This window comes from Notamacropus eugenii, chromosome 2 (genome assembly GCF_028372415.1).
Source record: "Notamacropus eugenii isolate mMacEug1 chromosome 2, mMacEug1.pri_v2, whole genome shotgun sequence".
Classification (NCBI taxonomy): Eukaryota; Metazoa; Chordata; class Mammalia; order Diprotodontia; family Macropodidae; genus Notamacropus; species Notamacropus eugenii.
Window position 1 is genome coordinate 465,286,521 of NC_092873.1, and position 20,316 is coordinate 465,306,836.

At 37.2% G+C, this 20,316-nt stretch overlaps 1 protein-coding gene across 4 annotated transcripts in view; it reads left to right on the top strand.

Moving 5' to 3' along the window:
• Positions 1-20,316, top strand: part of ACBD6 (acyl-CoA binding domain containing 6) — a 231,736-nt gene that overhangs the window by 198,253 nt on the left and 13,167 nt on the right. For 3 of the 4 annotated variants that reach the window (XM_072648485.1, XM_072648488.1, XM_072648489.1), the window contains 2 exons: positions 6,359-6,389; positions 15,246-18,265. In XM_072648485.1, the coding sequence (XP_072504586.1) occupies positions 6,359-6,389; positions 15,246-15,400 (186 nt within the window). In that variant the 3' untranslated portion in view covers positions 15,401-18,265. Of the gene's footprint in view, positions 1-6,358; positions 6,390-15,245; positions 18,266-20,316 lie in introns of those variants that run through there. The other variant, XM_072648487.1, reaches the window with a different exon arrangement.

A 20,316-nucleotide genomic window follows, 5' to 3' on the forward strand; every position in this document is an offset into this window, starting at 1 on the left:
TTACCACTATCAAAAATGAAAAGAGTGAACTAACCTCCAATGAGGAGGAAATTAAAACAGTAATTAGAAATTACTTTGCCCAATTGTATGCCCATAAATTCGACAATCTAAATGAGATGGATGATTATTTTTAAAAATATAGATTGCCCAGATTAACAGAAGAGGAAATTGAGTACTTAATAACTTCATCTCAGAAAAAGAAATTGAACAAGCCATCAGAGAACTCCCTGGGAAAAAAATCTCCAGGGCCAAATAGATTTACAAGTGAATTCTATCAAACATTTAAAGAACAGTTAATTCCAATACTGTATGGACTATTTGGGAAAATTGCCGAAGGAGTCCTATCAAATTCTTTTTATGATACAAATATGGTTCTGGTACCTAAACCAGGAAGAGTCAAAACAGAGAAAGAAAATTATAGACTAATTTCTCTAATGAATATAGGTGCAAAAATTTTAAATAAGATATTAGCAAAAAGAATACAGCAACTTATCAGGAGAATAATCCATTATGACCAGGTAGGATTTATACCAGGAATGCAAGACTGGTTCAATGTTAGAAAAACTATTAACATTATTGAACATATCAACAATAAAACTAACAGAAACCACATGATTATCTCAATAAATACAGAAAAAGCTTTTGACAAAATATAACACCCATTCCTATTGAAAACACTGGAAAACATAGGAAAAAATGGAACTTTCCATAAAATAATAAGCAATATCTACCTAAAACCATCAGCAAGCATTATATGCAATAGGGACAAGCTAGATACATTTCCATTAAGATCAGGGGTGAAAGAAAGATTTCTCTTATCTCCACTGTTACTCAATATGGTAGCTGTAGCAATAAGAGAAACAAAAGAAATTGAAGGAATTGGAATAGGTAAAGAAGAAACTAAATTATCACTCTTTGCAGATGATATGATGATATACTTAGAGAATCCCAGAGAATCAAGTGAAAAACTACTTGAAATAATTAACAACTTTGGTAAAGTTGCAGGCTACAAAATAAACCCAGATAAATCATCTGCATTTCTATATATTACTAACAAAGCCCAACAGCAAGACATAAAGAAATCCCGTTTAAAGCTACGGTAGATACCATAAAGTATCTGGGAGTCTACCTGCCAAAACAAACCCAGGGACTATTATGAACACAATTGCAAAACACTTTTCACATAAATAAAGTCAGATCTAAGTAAGTGGAAAAACATCAGTTGCTCGAGGATAGGCCAAGCTAATATAATAAAAATGACCATTCTGCCTAAATTAATATACTTATTCAGTGCCATATCAAACAACCTACCAGATAATTATTTTCTAGAGCTAGAAAAAATAATACCAGAATTTACCTGGAAAAACAAAAGATCCAGAATATCAAGGGAACTAATGAAAAGAAATGCTAGGAAAGATGGCCTAGCCCTACCAGATCTCAAATTGTATTATAAAGCAGCAGTTGTCACAGCCACTTGGTACTGGCTAAGAAACAGAGGGGTAGACCAGTGGAATATGTTGGGTACTCAAGACACAGTAGTTAATGAATATAGCAATCTGTATAGCAATGTAGTTTGATAAACCCAAGGACCCCAGCTTCTGGGATAAGAACTCACTGTTTGATAAAAATTGCTGGGGAAACTGGAGAACAGTGTGGTGGAAACTGGGCATAGACCAAAGCCTGACACCCTACACAAGAATAAAGTCCAAATGGATACATGATCTAGGTATAAAGATTGATACTATAAACAAATTAGGGGAGCAAGGATTAGTGTATTTGTCAGATTTATGGAGAGTGGAGAAATTTATGACCAAACAAGAGACAGAGAACATTATGAAGTACAAAATGGATAATTTTGATTACATTAAATTGAAAAGTTTTTGCACAAACCCAATTCAATCAAGATTAGGAGGGAAGCAGAAAACTGGGAAAGAATTTTTGCAACTAGTGTCTGTGATAAAGGCCTCATTTCTAAATTATATAGAGAACTGAGTCAAACATACAAGACTACAAGTCATTCTCCAGTTGATAAATGGTCAAAGGATATGAACAGATAGTTTTCAGAGGAAGAAATTAAAGGTATCTACAATCATATGAAAAATGCTCTAAATCACTATTGATTAGAGAGACGCAAATCAGAACAACTCCAAGGTACCACATCACACCTATTAGATTGGATAACATGACAAAACAGAGCTCAAGAGGTGATGAATGATGAGCATTTGAAAGATGAAATTCAGTAGGGATAAAGTTTTATGCATGGATTTTAAAAGTCTCAACTTTACAAGCACGGGATGGAGAAGACATGATTACACAGCCGTAACCATTTGTCTAAAAAAGATCTAGGAGATCTAGTGCTTACTGTGCACTAAACTCAATATTAGTCATGAGCACTGCATTTAATGGACCCAGATGGCTCCTTAGGAAAGAATGAGGCTGGTAACTGCACAGCCCTCATTCACTTCAGTCCCATTCACTTGCATGTCATGGCCTCACCTCCCTGATGTCATGGTCCTCTTCAAGAACAAAGGACAAACAATAACGGCAACGGGTACTGAAGAACTAGAAGGGAACACTCACTACCAAAGCTCCTGGCACTGCCAAATGGTATCATAAACAGATAATTGTTTAATGAATGAAAATGTCATGGAAGGAGATGTATTACCATCTATTTTCCTGAGGCACCCTAAGAACCAAGGGCCTTTCCATCTGATTGTGCCTGAAGCTTACCATATTGTTTTCTCTCCATTAAATGTAGAGCAAGGACTGTCTTACTTTTTTATTTATATCCCCAACATTTAGCACAGTGATTGGCATATAGTAATCATTTAATAAATGTTTTTTCATTCCTTCATTCAGTGTGATATGGCAGCCAAAAAAGTTAGTGTGGTCTTAAGCTACATTGAAACCACGTTTGAAGTGTGGTATTCAGTTCTGAGGGGTAGTGTTTAAGCACATTAATAAGCTGGAGAGTGCCCAGAAGAAGATAATCAAAATGGTGACAGACCTTGAGTCTTATGAGTATCATATAAAGGAATCAAAGAATGTTTAGTTTCAGCTGGAGAATAGAAAGTGGGGGCAGGAGAAGAGACTAGATAGAGGCTAACTTTTCAAGTGTTTGAAGGACTGTCGTGTGGAAGGGGCTTAGACTTGTCCTGTTTGGCTCAAGAAGGTAAAATCAGGAATAGTTAGTGGATGTTGCAAAGAAATATTTAGACTTTTTGAAAATTCTTTATGTTTACATGCATTTGTAATCTGCCTCTCTTGTCAACTCCCCATTGAACAAAGGTAGACTGGTAGACAAATCTCTAATCATGAACATGCTTAGTCCAGCAAAACCAATTCCCACTCCTGAAAATGTGCATCTCTCTCTCTCTGTCATCTGCATTTTAAATGCATCATCTTTCTAGCAAGAGGTGAGTGACATATTTCATCTTTAGTCCTCTAGGCTCATGGTTTATCTTTCCATTGATGAGTTCTAAAGGCTTTTGAAGTTTTTTTTTTATAATATTTTCATGTTACAGGTTGTTCTAGTTTTTCTCACTTGACTGCATCATTTCACACAAATTTTTCCAGATTTCTTGGAATATCATTTCTTATGATACAGTAGTATTCTATCACATTCATATACCATAACTTTTTTAGCCATTCACCAAGAGGAGGACAGTCCCTCGGTTCCCAATTTTGTATTAATATAAAAAGAGCTGCTATAAATATTTCCATACACAGAGGTCTTTTTCCTCTTCCTTTTGTCTCTTTGACATAACAACCTAGTAGTGGTATAGCTAGGTCGAAAAATACAGACCCAGTTTTAGTAAGTTTGGGGACGTAAGCTTTGCTTTCCGGAGTGGCTGTGCCAGCTCACGTTCCCACCAGCAGTCGCTGGGGTGACTATTTTCCTGCAGCCCCTTCAGTATTTGACATCTTCTTTTTTCAAACCTTTGCCAAGGTGTGAGGTAGAACTTTAAAGTTCCTTTAATTTACATTTTTCTAATTATTGCTGATTTAGAGCATTATTTCATATGCTTTGTTGGTAGCTTAGATTTCTTCCTTTTAAAATTACCTGCTCATATCCATTAACAGTTTATTTGTTGTGGAATTTCTCAGTTTTATAGCCATGAATCAATTCCTTATATATCTTGGATGTGAGACTTTCATCAGAGAAACTTCCTGCAAAAATTTTTTCCTACTTGCCTTCTCATTTGAAGAAGTTTGTACAAGTACTTTTAAATTTTATTTAGTCAAAATTTTAAATTTAATCTTGGGTGATCCTCTCTGTCACTTGTTTCTTCATGAACTCCCCCACTATTGATAGGTCTAAAAGGTAATGTCCTCCTTACTTCTCTAATTTCTTTATGATGTGGCATTTTTATATCTAGGTTTCATATATCCATTTGGAACTTATCTTGTGAAAACTATGTGGTACCATGGATATAGTGCTCTGGACTTAGAGTCAGGAAGACCTGAATTCAGATTCAGCCTCAGATGCTAACTGTGTGACCCTGGGCAAGTCACTTAATTTTATTTGCCTCAGTTTCTTATCTCTAAAAAAAAATGAAAAGGAGGTAATAATAGCACTTACCTCCTGAAGTTGTGGTCAAGATAAAATGAGATAGTATTTGTAAAGTGATTTGCAGCAAAGCCTTAATGCACTTTATCAAATGCTAGGCATTATTATTACTGTGGTTGTGGTTAGTAAATGTAGGAGATGTTGGTCCAAACTCAACTTCTGCAGTTGACTACTGTCCAGTTTTCCTAGCAGTTTTTGTCAAATAGTGAGTCCTCTAGTAATTGGTCTGTGGGTTTATCAAAGACTGTGCTGCCACTGTGTTTCTCTGTGTTGCCATACACCTGATCTATCCCCGATCAGCTTCTTACCTTTTTAAGTAGTCCCAGATTGTTTTAAAGTTTTGTTACTTTGTAGTTTAATTTGAGATCTGGTAGAGGCTGAGAGACATCCCCCACTTCCACTTCTGTCCCACTTTTTTTTCATTATTACCCTTAAGGTTGTTAATCTTTTGTTCCAACATATACATTTGGTTGCTCTTTTTCTTACCTCTTAAGATATTCCTTTGACAAAAATTGGAACTGTCTAAAAGTTAAATAGGCTTCCTTTGAAAGAGTTAATGAGTTCTCTCATTGTATATCTTTTAACAGAGGCTGGATACCATTTGTTGGATGGGAATTTCCCCCGCTTGTTATAATAAGGGTCCCTTTCAGAGTATGGGTTGATGACTGCTGAGATCTTTCCAGTTCTAAAATTCTGTGATTTTTTGTTTTGGCCAGAGTTTCATAGTTGTCATACATATTGGCTTCTATTTAATCTAAAGGCTCAGACTTACAGGAGCACAGCTTCAGTGTTTTTAATGACCCTAAATTTCTCCCTGAATTTTACAAAGGCCCATCTTTTTTTTTAGCATGACTCCATAACAGAAAAACCCATCTTTTCAATGCCGTTGTCCTTCCAGTGATGCTATATGGTTGTGAATTTTGGAACGTATATACTTGGTCTTTGTAGTTTCTTACTCACATGTGCTAGGCAATTCACTAACAGCTAAACAGTAAAAGGACCCATTTGTTAGTCTTTCCACAACAGGTTGGATTTTCCATGGTTAGAGATATAATTGGATCTGAAAGCAAAACTCCTCCTGGAGAAAAAAAATGCATCCATAAATCACAGGTCAGCTGGATCATGAATCAGCGTTTCTCATGAAATGCCGAATCCAAGGGCTAGGATGGAAATGGAAAGCAAGGGTAGGAGTTTTAAGCTTGGAGGTCTGTATAACAGTCAGGCACATGCTGTGAAAGTGTTTGAAAGCATTTATCTGGCAATCTGCCTCTTCAGCATTTTGGCGTTCTGTCATTGCAAAGAATGTTCCCTGTGCCCGTCTCATCTTATCTAATATGGGAGCACACCAGCATACCAGCACACTTGTTGGGACTTCTCATTGCCCCACCATGCTCCTAAAACTCTGAGAGCAGACATTTTGGCTAATAAGTAAGATTTTGCATGCCATTTTAACCAACCAACAATAGGGGGGAAAGACTGGCTGAAATGTTATTTATCACTGGACTTGCTGTGAGATTTTTTTTTTAACATTTTACTCATTTTCCTGAGTTCAGATATGGCCTTAGACACTTACTAGCTGTGTGACCCTGGACAAGTCGCTTAGTCCTATTTGTCTCAGTTTCCTCATCTGTAAAATGAGCTGGAGAAGGAAATAGCAAACCATTTCAGTATCTTTGTCAAGAAAACCCCAAAAGGAGTCATGAAGAGGTGGACATGACTGAAAAATGAATGACTGAGCAACCTATCACTTGCTTGGAATTTTAAAATGTGTTTTTCCTTTCTTTATAGGATAATGAAGGCCAGACAGCCCTACATTATGGTAAGCTATTGATAAATATTATGGAACTGTAATTGATACTGTTCTGTGTCTTTGGAGAGACAAGATAGCATAGTGACTAGAGAGCTGGCCTTAGAGCCAGGGAGACCTGTGTTCAAGGGCTGTCACTTACATGTGCTAACTATGTTATTGTGAAAAGATTGCTTAGCCCATCAGTGCTCTAGGGAACTGTCCAAGATTATAAATTGCCAAAAAGGTGCTCAGGATTCCCTTACTCAGAAATCTCTGTGCCAGTGAACTCACAGGTCCCTCCCCTATGCTAGATATTCTCTCCTTTGACTATGGAATTAGACCTAGGCTAGAAAAGAGATATTTGCATGGCCACATTAATGGATACATTTTTCAAATCTTAGAGGGGAAAGAACAAGAAATGTCAAATACATAAGAAAGCATGGCCTTTCTGAGGGAGTGATAGTAAAAATATTCCTTTTCATCTTAGACATTATTTTACCCTAGGCTTAAAATAAGAGTAACTTCTCATACTTTCTGGGGGAAAATGCAGGTGGGGGTAGACTAGGGGATCCTTGTTTGTGATTTCATCCCTGCAAATAGCTCTGGTATGGAAAACCTTCCACCAATGTAGACCAGTAAATTATAATCTTATTAGATATTTGCCTGGGAAACTGACAGGTTGTTACGTAGCTGGTATATCCTAGAGGCAGAAGAACCCAGGTCTTCCTGATTCCAAAACTGAGCTTCCATACTCATGCCTTTCTTCTTAAGTCTAATTCATATTTAACTAATCACCATGAACCAGTTTATTAGTGTTGTTTGAATTTTAGATGTTCCTCTGAAGTAAATAAACATGACTATAGGTTTCTCTAAACTGCCTTATTATTTTTTATGCTTTATATGATAAAATATAATTGTTACAGTTTTAGATTTCATGCCTTTAAAACTAAAACAAACAACTAACTGATTTAACATGGCAACAGTGATCATCTCTCTTATTTAACTGAACCCACTTTAAAATTTTGGGAAAACACTGAATAATTAAGATAAACCAATAACAGTGACATAGTAATGCTAACATAGCATTTTTACTTTCAGAGGATTTCACATATGTTATTTTTAACTCCCCTCCTCCCAAATCCTGGTTAGGATTTTTTTCTCAGTTTATATAGATGTAAATTGAAACCAATAATTTATAGGCCTCACTGGCAAGGAATAGGAACACTTCAATCTAAAATAGTTTAAAATAACCAGTAGAATTAGTGTTTAGCAGAAAAATTCCTAAATCCCAGAAGATGCTAGAAAAGAGGTTTTGACCCAAAATGCACTTCTCCATTAGAGTGGATCACAGAAAATCCAGTGCTGAACCATGGAAAAATAGCAGTATGTCTAGTTCTTGCACCTAAGCTGTAGAGCTTAGGAAATGTGGAGATGGATGGGGAAATGTTGTCTTTACAGGAGTTTCTTAGACTCGCAATAAATCCTCAGCTCCTGTAATTTTCTTAAATAAATAGCAGGAATGAAATCAAGGGTTTCCTAGATGTTCCAGTAAAGCTTAGAACTCTGAGCAGTAGATGTGGGGGCTCCTGAAGTCCTCCTTCACCTTTATAGTTAGAGAACGTGGGGGAAGGATGTTTCTATAGCATAGTTTTTGTGTTTTAGCTCTGTGTGCTGCTAGTAGAAGATTCCATTTAGGTGTGACAAGGAACGATTGCATGACCACCAATATTAAAGCCTCTGGACTAAAAATTACCAAGTCCAGGTAAAGAGACTCCCATTAGAAGCATGCCAGTCTGTATTGCCATTCGTCTGCAACCATCACAAGGTCCCCAAATGCCCTTCCTTTGTCCACTGCCCTGACTTATCCCATCTATGTACCTCAGCCAATACATGATATGAAAAACCAAATTTAAATGTCATTAAATACTCTTCAAACTTCTGAGAGATGAACCAGCATGTACAGATTATCATATATTTCACTATTGTAAGGATACTTGCTTTCATCAGGGTGGTTACTCCCTCCACCAATGTTATATCCATTCCCTTTCATGCCTTAAGAAATGATCTTCATGAATAGATAAAGCCAACAAATTCACCACTTAGTAGTGGCTACCCTTCTGGTGATGAGCTTCTCTGAATTTAGCTGGGCTGGTCCTCCAATGACAGACATATTGAGTCTCCCCAGATCATAAATAAAGCCTATCCAATTTTGAAGGACATTGTTTTTTAAAACCTGGGTTACCACAAAGCCGTGAGGCATTGGGATAAGACTTGAGTGGAGGAAAATGAGTCATTGGGTCCAGCTGTCCTACCTCAAGTTTAAAAAGCAGACTCCTATAAACCTTACAAGGAAGTCCCTCCAGAGGTTTATTTGGAGAGAGAAAAGAATATGGTTCTCATATTCCTTCCCTATATGCACATCCCAAAGTGTTTACTCCTCTGCAGAGTGTGTGCTGTCTCCAGGGGGAAGAGAAGGAGGACCAGCAGGGAAGCATGTGGGGATGACATTTCTGCTGAAGACACCCCACTGCTGGCTATTGTCTACCCTAACCTGACTTCTGAGCATGCACAAAAATGATCACCTACCCTGTTGCCAAATCAGAAAACATTTATTAAGCACCTACTATGTGCCAGGGACTGGGCTAAGCACTGGGGATACAAATAAATAGTCCCTGCCCTCAAAGAGCTTATAATCTAGGAGGGGAGACAGCATGTAAAAAACAATGTAAAAATAAGATAAACAGGAGAATCACCTCTGAGGGAAGGCACTAGCATTAACTTCCTTCTATCGCTATTAAATAAGAAATATATTAAGGATAAAAATTCCAAATGACAGCTAATTTTAATATAGCCTAACCACAATATTTCACCAAAACTCATAGTTTAGAAAATACAAAGGCATGATATTCCATTGGCGTATCCTTCCCATCACATTGTTCTTGCACCCTTTTTTCCCATTAGGTTGGATTTCATTCTGTCATTTCTGTTCAGATTCTGAAGCTGAGAACCTTATGTTCTGTCTGATAGTGCCTGAACCTGTAGCCAGCCAGCAAAGCCCAGAGAGGATTCTGAGAACTTCTAACCTGCAAGACAGCCTTTTATTCATACATAGAATCCTACCACCAACCCCAATAGCCACATAGCAGAGATACAGGAAAGGAGAAAGATCACAAGCCCTGGGAAGAAAAAAAGCCCTGGTTTCCAGTGGTGCTGATTGCCAGGTGTTTTCAGGGTAATAAGACATAAATCTAATAACTTCAGAGCATCAGAAAGGAAGAAAAAGAGAAACTCTTCTTCTGGGTTAATGATGCCTCCAAATCCTAAATTCAGGGATACGTATTTTATCATTACAGTTCTTAGAAAGTTTCACCTGCTAGAGGACAGGGGATGCTTTTGCTTACTACCTGATTTTCACCCAGGGAATATAAGAAAGCACTTACAAGGGGAAAAAAACCCCTGCCAATTCAATTCAGATATTTTTTGAGCATCTCAGATGTTTCTTAAGTGACTTCTGTATGTTAAAGGCACTGTGCTACATGCCGAGAATATAAATTCAGTAAAAAAAAAAAAAAAAAGCATTAATCATGACTGATGTGAAAATATGTTTAATATGAATGTATATGTAGAGCCTATGTTAGATTGTATGCCTTCTTGGGGAGAGGGGAAGAGAAGGAGGGGAAGAAAATTTAAAACTCAATCTCATGGAAATAAATGTTGAAAACTTTAAATAAATTATTAAAAAATAAAATAAGACATAAAACCAAAAAACAAATAATTGATTAAGTGCTTTCTCCATGCCAGACCCTGGGGGCACAGAGACAAAAATGAGGTAGCCTTTACCTTCAAGGAGCTAATTAACACTCCACGGAGGATATAATAGGTGTAGAGATAAGTGAGTACAAAATGATTTAAGGAGATGGAAGGGGATCTGTGAAGGCAGATAGACATTGAGGGAGCATCTTCTAGGCACAGAATGTACTCTGGGTGCAGTGAGTGAAGGCAGAACCTGATATGCCAAGTTCAAGAACAAGCTCATGGCTCACTTCGGCTGAAATGTTAGGGATAATAAAGCTGGAAAGGGAAATGGGAACCAGATTTGGGAAGCCTTTGAATGTCTGACCTCAGGAATTTGCATTTTATCTTAGAGATAGTAGAAACACAATAAAAAATTTTGAGTAGGGTCCTACCATGATGATCAGTCATACTTTCCTTAGGAACACTATTTTAACTGTTTTATAGTCAGTTAACAAGCCGTTTTAAAACACTTATTCCATGCCAGATAGTGTGCCAAGTTTGGAACATATAAAGAAAGGGAAAAGCATTCCTTTCCCTCAAGGTGCCTCCATTTTAATGGGAAAAACTATGTAAATAGGTAAGGGCAAGATAAAAATGGAGTAGATGAAAGGTTATTTCAGAGGAAAAGGTATTAGCAGCCAAGCAATGGGGAAAAGCTTTTGATAGAAGGTGAGGAAGAACAAGAATGCCAGTGTCACAGGGTCCCCCAAGTGCACAGAATGGAGCAGAATGGAAAGAAGCCTGGAAAGGTAAGCAAAGGCCAGGTATGAAAGAGCTTCAGATGTGAAGCACAGGGCTTTGTATTTGATCCTGTAGGGAAGAGAGAACCATGGAAGTTTATTGAACAGTAGGGTGACATGGACAGATGTTCACCTGAGGAAAATTCTTTTGGCAACTGAGTGGAGGATGAATTGGAGAGTACAAAAACTATAAATGAGGAAGCTAATTAGGTTTTAAAAATAGTTCAGACAAATTGAAGTCTCTAGACAGTACAATGGATAGAATGCTGGGCTTGTAATCAGGAAGACAGTTCACATACAGCCTCATACACTTACTAGCTGTGTGACCTTGGACAAATCACTTCCCCTCTGTTAGGGGAGCTAATTGTATAGCACCTACCTTCTGGAGTTATTGCAAGGCTCGTATGAGATGTTTGCAAGTATCTTGCTTAGCACAGTGTCTACTACATGGGAGGTACTCTAAGTGCTAACTGTCGCTATTATTATTATCATCATTATTACAAAGGTAAATGAGGACCTCATCTAAGGTGAGTGGCCATGTTGGTGGGAGGAAGAGATATACTGGGAAACTCAGTGAAACTTGGCAATTGATTGAATATGAGGGAGAAGAAAAAGGAGTCAAAAAATTACCCAGGGTGGTGTCCTCATCAAAAATAGGGAAGTCTAGAGGAAGAGGCTCAGTTTTTGGACTTACAGACATGCTTTAGATGTGTCCCTACGCTCACTGCTCCAGGTGAGAACATCTTTATGCCCTAGCTATTCACCTCCTGCTTCCTGCCCAGATTACATGGGCCTTGTGAGAAGATAGTTTGCAACTCTAGAGGTGTGTCACCGCACTTCAGACACGAATATGGGATCAGGTAGCATATCTGAATACAGGCAGCACTTTTTCCACTAACTCTGGCTCATAAAAAAGTTTTGTTTGGCTGGATGCCAAATGTATATTGAGTAATGGACGGAGTCAGAAAGACCTAAGTGCACGTCCTGCCTCGCTCTTACTTAAGCCGCGTGACTCCGGCCAAGTCACTTACCCTCAAAGCCTCAGTGTCCTTATCTGTAAAATGGAGATAATAACATAACCTACCCAATAGTGGTTTATGAAGATTAATTAAGATAAATATACATAAAGCACTTTGAAAACTTAAAAGTACTATACAAATACTAGCTATTCTTAAGAAGAAAGTAACAGTAGTGACAGATGAAAAATGATGGTGATAAGAATGAATACAAAATGTTTATTTGAAGTGAAAGAAATATAAATACATTCTGTCATGTTGTAGGGCCATTTTCATGGAATTTTTCAGTGCATGTCTATGTGTTTGGTATTTTCCTTTCCAAAAACATCTCAATTTAGGGTGGGGTCCTACAATTTATGCATATATATAAAGCCTATATTAATGGAAGGGAGCAGTGGTAGGGATAATTCAAAACAATGGATGATTCAGATGTCATTTCTGTTTGACTTTGAAATGCATTATACGATTTTTACACATATGACCAGCCTTCTTAATTATGTTTTGTTTGGATGGATATTAAAATTAGTTTGAATTCCCTGGGCATACACCAGCTGGACAATGAGGGAAAGCAACTCTGGAACCTGCTGGGTTGTAAGGGGAAGTCAGCTCAGGATTAAATATTTGCCATAGATAATCCCCATAGTAGATAATCTTATAAGTAATATAAAAAAACTCACCATCTCACCAATTTTTAAACATTACATTCTTCCTCTGGGTGGTACATAGGTACAATAGTAAAATTAAATGCAAACCCAAATTCTTTGCTACTCATTTATCACCTTGGCCAAGTAATGGCCATTTTTCAAGCCTGTTGATATGTGCGTGCGTGTGTGTGTGTGTGTGTGTGTGTGTGTGTGTGTGTGTGTGTGTGTTATACCTATATCTCCACACTCGTGTACTTCTTTGCATTCTATTTCCTGTGCAGTGAAGGTGTTATCATGCTACAAAATTATTCCATTTCAATACTCTTATGCCCCAAATGATTCATTGATAGATACAGCCTCGGTTCTTGTCTTTCAAAGTAGTTTTATTAATCATTGTAAAGAAAACAAATGTGAGAACACTAATAACCAGATAGGTAGACACCTAAAACAACATCATTTGTTGAATGGTTGGTAGCATAGCAAACACTTTAAAGTGAACTTTTTAAAAAGTGAAAGTATTCATTTTTGTAATGCCTCATAAAATTACCAAAATTATATGACTACTTTAAAAGTAATTCATTTTTCCATCAAGTTAAACTAAAACAAAATATCCTTTAATTTACTAGGTTAATATCAATCTTTACTGTACCTACCCCAGGCCCTTTTTTAGCTATTCAGTATATATTTACTGATTTAATTTTATTTCAGTATACTTAACTATTTTAGGAACTTCATTATAACTATGAATATGGTTCAGTCCACTGAGTGAGAACAGCGAGATGTTAGAGGTTTCTTCAGGATCTAACCATTCTTTTTTTATTAATTACAGTTTGGCCTGACAGCTGTCCTTGTGATGACAGTTTTTGTGATTACAGCAGGTGTCAAACTCCATCCTTAGATGGGTTGTAAATACTAGCCCCTTCCGATTACAGCTGGGGTCAGAGCCAATAGAAGGGTTAAATAGAGGCCAGTATTCTACTGTCCTGTTTCCTTACCAGTTCATACCACATGGACATTGGATAGCAACATACTACAGCACCTGTTTGCCTCCATTGTGCTTTAGTATTCACTGACCTTCAGGAATTGGTGCTTCTGTTATTTTATGATTAAATATGGTCCTCATTGAAAAGTTGATCGGTATAAATGTGGTCTTAGTCATAAATGGCCTGTTAGTCTTTCCCCCCTCCCATCTCTCCATCGGGAATACTAACATCATTGCCTCTATGTCTCCCAGAGGAAATCAAGGCTTTTCCTTGCACATGTAGTCATGTGATTTCAGAGTGGGCTGGCTTTGTATCCTCATGGGCTCTCTATCTTCCCTGTAAAGCACCATCTGTTCTGTTCCTTCCATGCTGTTGCAGGGCAGTGGGAGGAGACATTAGAGTGAAAATAAATAAAAATTTTAAAAAAGAAAGAAAGAAATTCATCATCAAAACCCTGAGGATTAATGGAGTCAGAAGGGGAACTGTGCTGAATGAAAATTCATCTTCACCTGTGCCGGTGTCAGGGCTGCCTCTCTGGCACTTGACAAATAGAGGTTCCCAGGGTACCATAAATTCAGCAGCTGTTCTAATCCCTAGAGACTTTTTCAAGCTTTTCCGAGATGGGCTGATGACCATTTTTGGATTTCCCAGCACAGTGTGAGCACCAACACATTTCCTCATTAATTTCATACAGAATTCAACCCATTTTCCCTCTTAACACATTTCTCCTATCTTCACCTTGCCCTTTTTCTGTATCTGTTTTGAGAAAGTGGGAAGTTCATAAGTCACATCTAAAAATAGTTTGTACCCTATGTTTAACTGAAGATGCAGATACAAGTCAATCATTGTTTAACGATTGCCTGCTAAATGCCCAAGACTATGCTAAGTATTGTGGGGCACACAAAAAGCCATAAGACATGGCCTGTGCCTTCAAGGATCTTATAGTCTAAATAGAAAAATAAGACATAAACAGATGAAAAATTATGTAACAGTGAAAAGCAATATATTGTAGAGGCCAATTGGATGATTCTTTAAGAAAGATTCTAGGAATTACCTTTCAAATGCTTCCCTCACTCACCACTTTACCATTTTCTAGTAGAGTAATCCCATATGTGGATTCTTCATCTTGTCAAAATACTAGGCTAAAGAATCTTGACTTCTGTTCATTTTCTTTATCTCATCGCTGCAATTTACTGCTTTTCCTCTTTCTATAAACACAATTCCCTCTTTAAACACAGACAGAATTTTAATAAGGTTGACACATAGTAGGCATTCCCTGAAATTATACTATATCTCTGATGGATGACATACTAGATAAGTCATAGGCAGGCCACAAAGTGAATCCCTGAAGTAAAGTTTTTACATATCTTTAACCACTAAGTTAAAATCCACATGTTCACAATTCAGTATCTTTCTCATTCCTGTTTGAATACAGGTCAGAATAAATGACTTCTGAGGTCCCTTACAACTGAGTGACTATAATTCTCTGAAATGTTCCAGATATTTTTATATCCCTCTCAAGGTAGTGAACAAACTAAATTTTTGTAACTCTCAAGTATTCAAACTTACTATCAGAACTATGACACTCTAATCTTTCAGCATTGTAATATTAAGCATTGTTTGTAATATATTATGGTTTTTTGATTATCACTGCTAATGAGGTATTATATTTTCCATTCATATCATACTAACCTTTTTTTCTCCTTAGCCTCTGCCTGTGAGTTCTTAGACATTGTGGAACTGCTGCTGAAGTGTGGAGCTGACCCCACCCTACGAGACCAGGAGGGCTGTCTGCCTGAGGAGGTGACAGGCTGTAAAGCTGTCTCTTTAATACTGCAGCAACACACAGCTGGGAAAGCTTAACTCCACAGCTGGGAAACTGCAGCCTTTACTAGCCCAGAGCTTCAATAATGAAAGAAAACTGCAATAATAACCCTTCTCTGCCACTCTTCTTTGGTATGCATTGGCCAATGAGAAATAGGACACTGAAAGATGTTGACTGGTGGTTCAAAGCCTTGGCAATTCATTCTATCTGCATACATTGGGGAGAATAGATGAACTGATGTGCAGTGCATAATGTGATCTAGTTCTTTTGAACATGCTCTGATGCTTATCACTGCTCAAGAGGGCGGGAAAAGGAAGCAGATCATCTTTCACAATATTAAATGTGGCTGCTCTTTAAAATGTAGATATATAAGCAAAAAGTGACCATTTTATACAGCAAATGAGGGCATCTGTTCATGAAATACCTTATTTGGGGGTAACCAAATGGTCACTGGCACTAACACAACTGGACTAAGTAGACATTCCAAGTATACTCCTTGTTTGACAGACAATTTGAGAAGGAAAGAGGAGGTAATAGTCAAAAATAATAAGGAAAAATTTGTTTGCATTCTTTGAGGGATATGAAAGGCATAAAAAAATCAACTTGTTTTATGAAAACCTCTAAACCTTGTATTTTTATAATAGAATCCAGCAAATTCTCTCAGAGGAAGAGATGTTGATGATGAACAAAGCACCAGTTAAGCCAGTATTCTTCTCCTAACCAACTTGGGGGGAGAAGGGAGAGGGATCTTCTCAGGACCCAACCCTTTCCCTCCATATAGAATGCTTATGTCAGAAGGATTTCAGCATTATGTTAAGTAAGAGTCTTTTTAAGGTCTAGTGTGAAATAGTGCACAATTACCTGGTTCTTTTGAGGGTGGAGTGGATACCAAGGTAACCTCCATTGTTGTAAAAGCTTGTGGATGCTTTTTAAGCAGTATGTCTGTGTCCATCCTGGGCTCTGTTTGCCTTTTTATCCTGGCTCAACCTAATCCAGGAAATTCTTTTGAAAGTTATTGTTGTACAGATCAAGTAGCTCATTCAGTAGGAAGCTAGGTTGAGGTTTATAATCATTATCATCCAAATAGTAGCAGGTAGTGTCTCACAACTTTGGTTGGTGTTGAAGCTCTCCATTAACTGATACCCCAGGGAGTGCTTCCCTGGCAGAAATCAGGCATGTTGAGTAGTCCCTCTCCTATTGGGTTGCTCTCAAGCTTACTTGAAGACTTAGATCTTCTAGGATATTGACCAGCATCTTTCACCAGTATTCAATTTTTTTAATTGTTTAAAAATCTGTCATGCATGTTAGAGTCTCCTGAAGTTTCACTGACATTCCTAAAGAACTGTGTCATTACTTTGGAGCTCCTTTCACAGCATTCAAGCTACATTACAGCTCACTTTGGCTTTATTCCACTGTGTATCCTTGTCTATGTAAGAATCCTCCTCTTCTTGTTGTACCCAAAGTATAAAAATTGTTGCATGCCCTTTTAAAATTAATGTTATTTTGTGCATATTAGTAACAGAGCAAATTTAGTAAAGGTTTTGTTCTATGCAGGCTTAAAGAGCAGCTGCTTGGGCCCACTGACCTCTGTTCACCTGGTTCTGCAAGCATTTATTGAGCATCTGCTCTGTGCAAAACACTGTTGTCTTTTGTCAACATTTGGTAGTTTCATCTTGATATATATATTAGCCAGGTTCTTTTTTAGTTTCCTGTTCTCTCACAACAAAACAAAGTCAATGGGATTTAAATGCAAGATAGCATTTAATTTTTATTTAGTTCATTTTAAGATTTTTTTTAGTTCATTTTTACAACTTTAGGATCATTAATTGAATATAACCATCAGCTTAGAAATATCAAGTGCATTATAAAGCCAACTTCAAAATATTTAACTCTTGCATTAAGTTACCAAGATTTGAATACAGGAAACTGTTTTCAAGAAGCAGTTAATATTATTATCATACACAGCAGCCTGTGAATTATTTCTTTGTTATCATAAGGGTTGTGTTGACATTATCCATTATAATCTGGTTTTGACTCCCCTTTAACTCTTCTTGAGTTATTATAGAAGTAACTGTGCTCCTACCTTCAGCATTTTAGATTAGGGTTGTTTGAGTTTCCTTGCCAAAAGTGAAGGAGCTACTTCCAAGCAAAGAATATATTTTGAGGCAGAAACTCAGGTAGTCATCCAAGAACCTTCTGAGTACATGATGAGCTAATGTTTCCATACTACTTAATCGGATTTTCCAGTAGTTTGGCCTAGAGATTACAATGCCTGAAGTCAAGAAATGTAGACTCAGCTTCTGACCCTAATAATCTTTGTGACTTGGAACAAGTCTCTTTACCTCTTAGGGCTCAGTTTCTTATATAAAATGAGGGGATTGGATTAGAGGATTGTTCATGCCCCTTTCAGCTCTAAACCTTAAGAACAAACTGATTTGAAAGAGGGAATGTTTCAGTGTGAGTTCAGCTGTGAATTCTGGGTATATTACTAACAATTCAAAAGAATCCTTTTGAAAAATACAATAGGAAGTATTTTGAAGCAATTATTTCTGGTTCTACTATAAGAACCAAAAAAATGTTAAAAAATCACCTTTCAGATAGCACTGTTATTTGGGGGAAGGGAGGAAAGTTTTTTTGAGTTTGTCTTGAGTTTTTATTGGCTCAGATGTCCAATTCCAGATCTTTCTTGTTTGATATTTCTAATGCAACAGAGCACTGTAAAATTTGTAGTACTTCAATAAGTTTCTGTGATGTTAGAACAATCTTTGGGTTAGAAGAATAAATCATCTGAGTGATGTAACTAAAAAGTTGAGGTTATCATTTGCATCCTTACTCTTTAACCTTTATCACTTTGCACTTTTTTCATTCTGATATAATTCTCAGTTCAGTACTCTACTTTAAAATGTTGTCCAAAAAAAAACCATAAAGTTGTCCTAAGTGCCCTAATACTAGTGTCTACACGTAAAACCATAGCTGACCATCTTTTTCCATTTCCCAACAAAGGTACTTAATAGAATTTCCCTTCTTACTGAAGATATACCATCAAAATATCACTGTTGATTTTTTTTAATACATATATGTAATAAACCTTTCAGTCTAATAACCCAAAATGTCTAATTTTTGCTAAGTATTACTAGCTTTTTAGTGTAGAAATCTTCTCCTTTAGTCTCCATTTTTAAAAACTGAATTATACTTTGAAAGAAATGCAGTCAAAGCTTTATTAGCCAAACTTTCATTGTTCTTCCCAAGCAGTCCTGTGGCCCAGGTACATTATTCTGATTGACACCTCTCAAGAAGGTTGTTATTCTCATCCTAAAACTTCCCTTCTGCAGCCTCACCGAGTTTTACTTTCTTTAAGTTCTAGATTTGCAGTAAAGGCCCTGGGTTCAAATCCTAGGTCTACTACTTACTAGCTGTGTGGCTTTGGGCTTGGTACTTAACCACATTTTATCTCAATAAACTCATCAGGAAAATGAGAGAGACAGAGAAATTACCTACCTTTAAGGTCATCTTTAAGGTTTCTTCCAATTCTGTGAACCTTTATACATATGGAATTGAAAGAGATTATATAAAGTATCAAATGGGGACAAAACAAAATATCTCAGTTGATCATCCAAACTCTTTCCTGAGGCTTATTTCTTTGCATTTCCCACTATTTCAAGAGTCAGAAATTTTTTGTGGACTTGTGATACTTTTAATAGTTTTTAGAGTCACAATCCAAATGGCTTGTCAAATAAAATACATATTCCGTGTATATGTAGAGTGTGTCTAGTTTCTCACCAACTTCAGCCTTCTAAACCCTGGATCTAGAATCATAAAATCACAAAATATTAGAACTGCAGAAGACCTGGAGCTATGTAGTCCAGTCCTCTTGTTTCATAGATAAAGGAGCTAAGGCTATCTCCCAAGACCTCTTCAGGTAAATGCCTTAAATAAGGGCAACAACCAAAACAAAAAAACAAGTATTTCACACCAGTATTCTATGGCAAGAATCAGACCTGCAAGTTACACAACAAGCAGTGGAGATGCTTGGTAGGGTTGATGTAGATGATTGTAGCACATTACCAACCAAGAGTTACAAGCAAAAAGAATGATCAAAGACGTCATCAGATAGATATATTGCAGGTCAGCTGTGTCCCAGGAGTGGGGGATAAGAAATGTAAGTTCTAAGGGGTACTAAGGATAGCAATTTCTCCTAGTACTTTGTGTGAATCCCCTCTGCAGAAATTTTCTATGGGACCTGATTGAAAAGACTTGGATGGATTGTGAGCTGCACCCCTGGTTGGAACACCCACATCCTGGAGATCATAGTCTTTATAGTATAAATATCACTTTTAAGTTGAAGGGGTTGGACTAGATCATCTCTAAGGTCTCTTACAACTCTAAATCCTATAATTCCTTTAAAAAACCTTAGAGAAACCTTTAAAAGGGTATAGCCAAACCCTTTGAATTTATGGAGTAAACTGCTGAGTCCTTTACCATTTAATCTCTCTAAAAATCATATCATGGCAGAAAAGAAAGCCACATACAGGCTAGCTGTCATTTAAATAATAATGCCTGTTTTAACTTTTCGAAGTGATTTACCATACATTATTGCATTTTTTCTCCACAATAGTCCTGTAAAGTAGATAGGACAGGTGCTGTTATCCTATTTAACCAATGAGAAAACTAGGGCTATGTAAAGATTCACTGGCTTACCCAAAATGACCCAACCAGCTAGTGATGGCATCACTATTAGGACCAAGTTGACATGACAAAGAGGGACAGATGCCCAGATTTTTTTTTTCATTTGATAATCCCCAAAGCCTCGTTTGGCATGGCAAATTGCAGCATAAATAAGGACTCCTTAATGATAAGAATCCCTTATGGCTCCGTTGTACCACCTCCCAACTCCAGCCCTGGTGTTGTCTACTCCAGACTAGAACTGAGATCTCCTGACACGCAATCCTCTCTT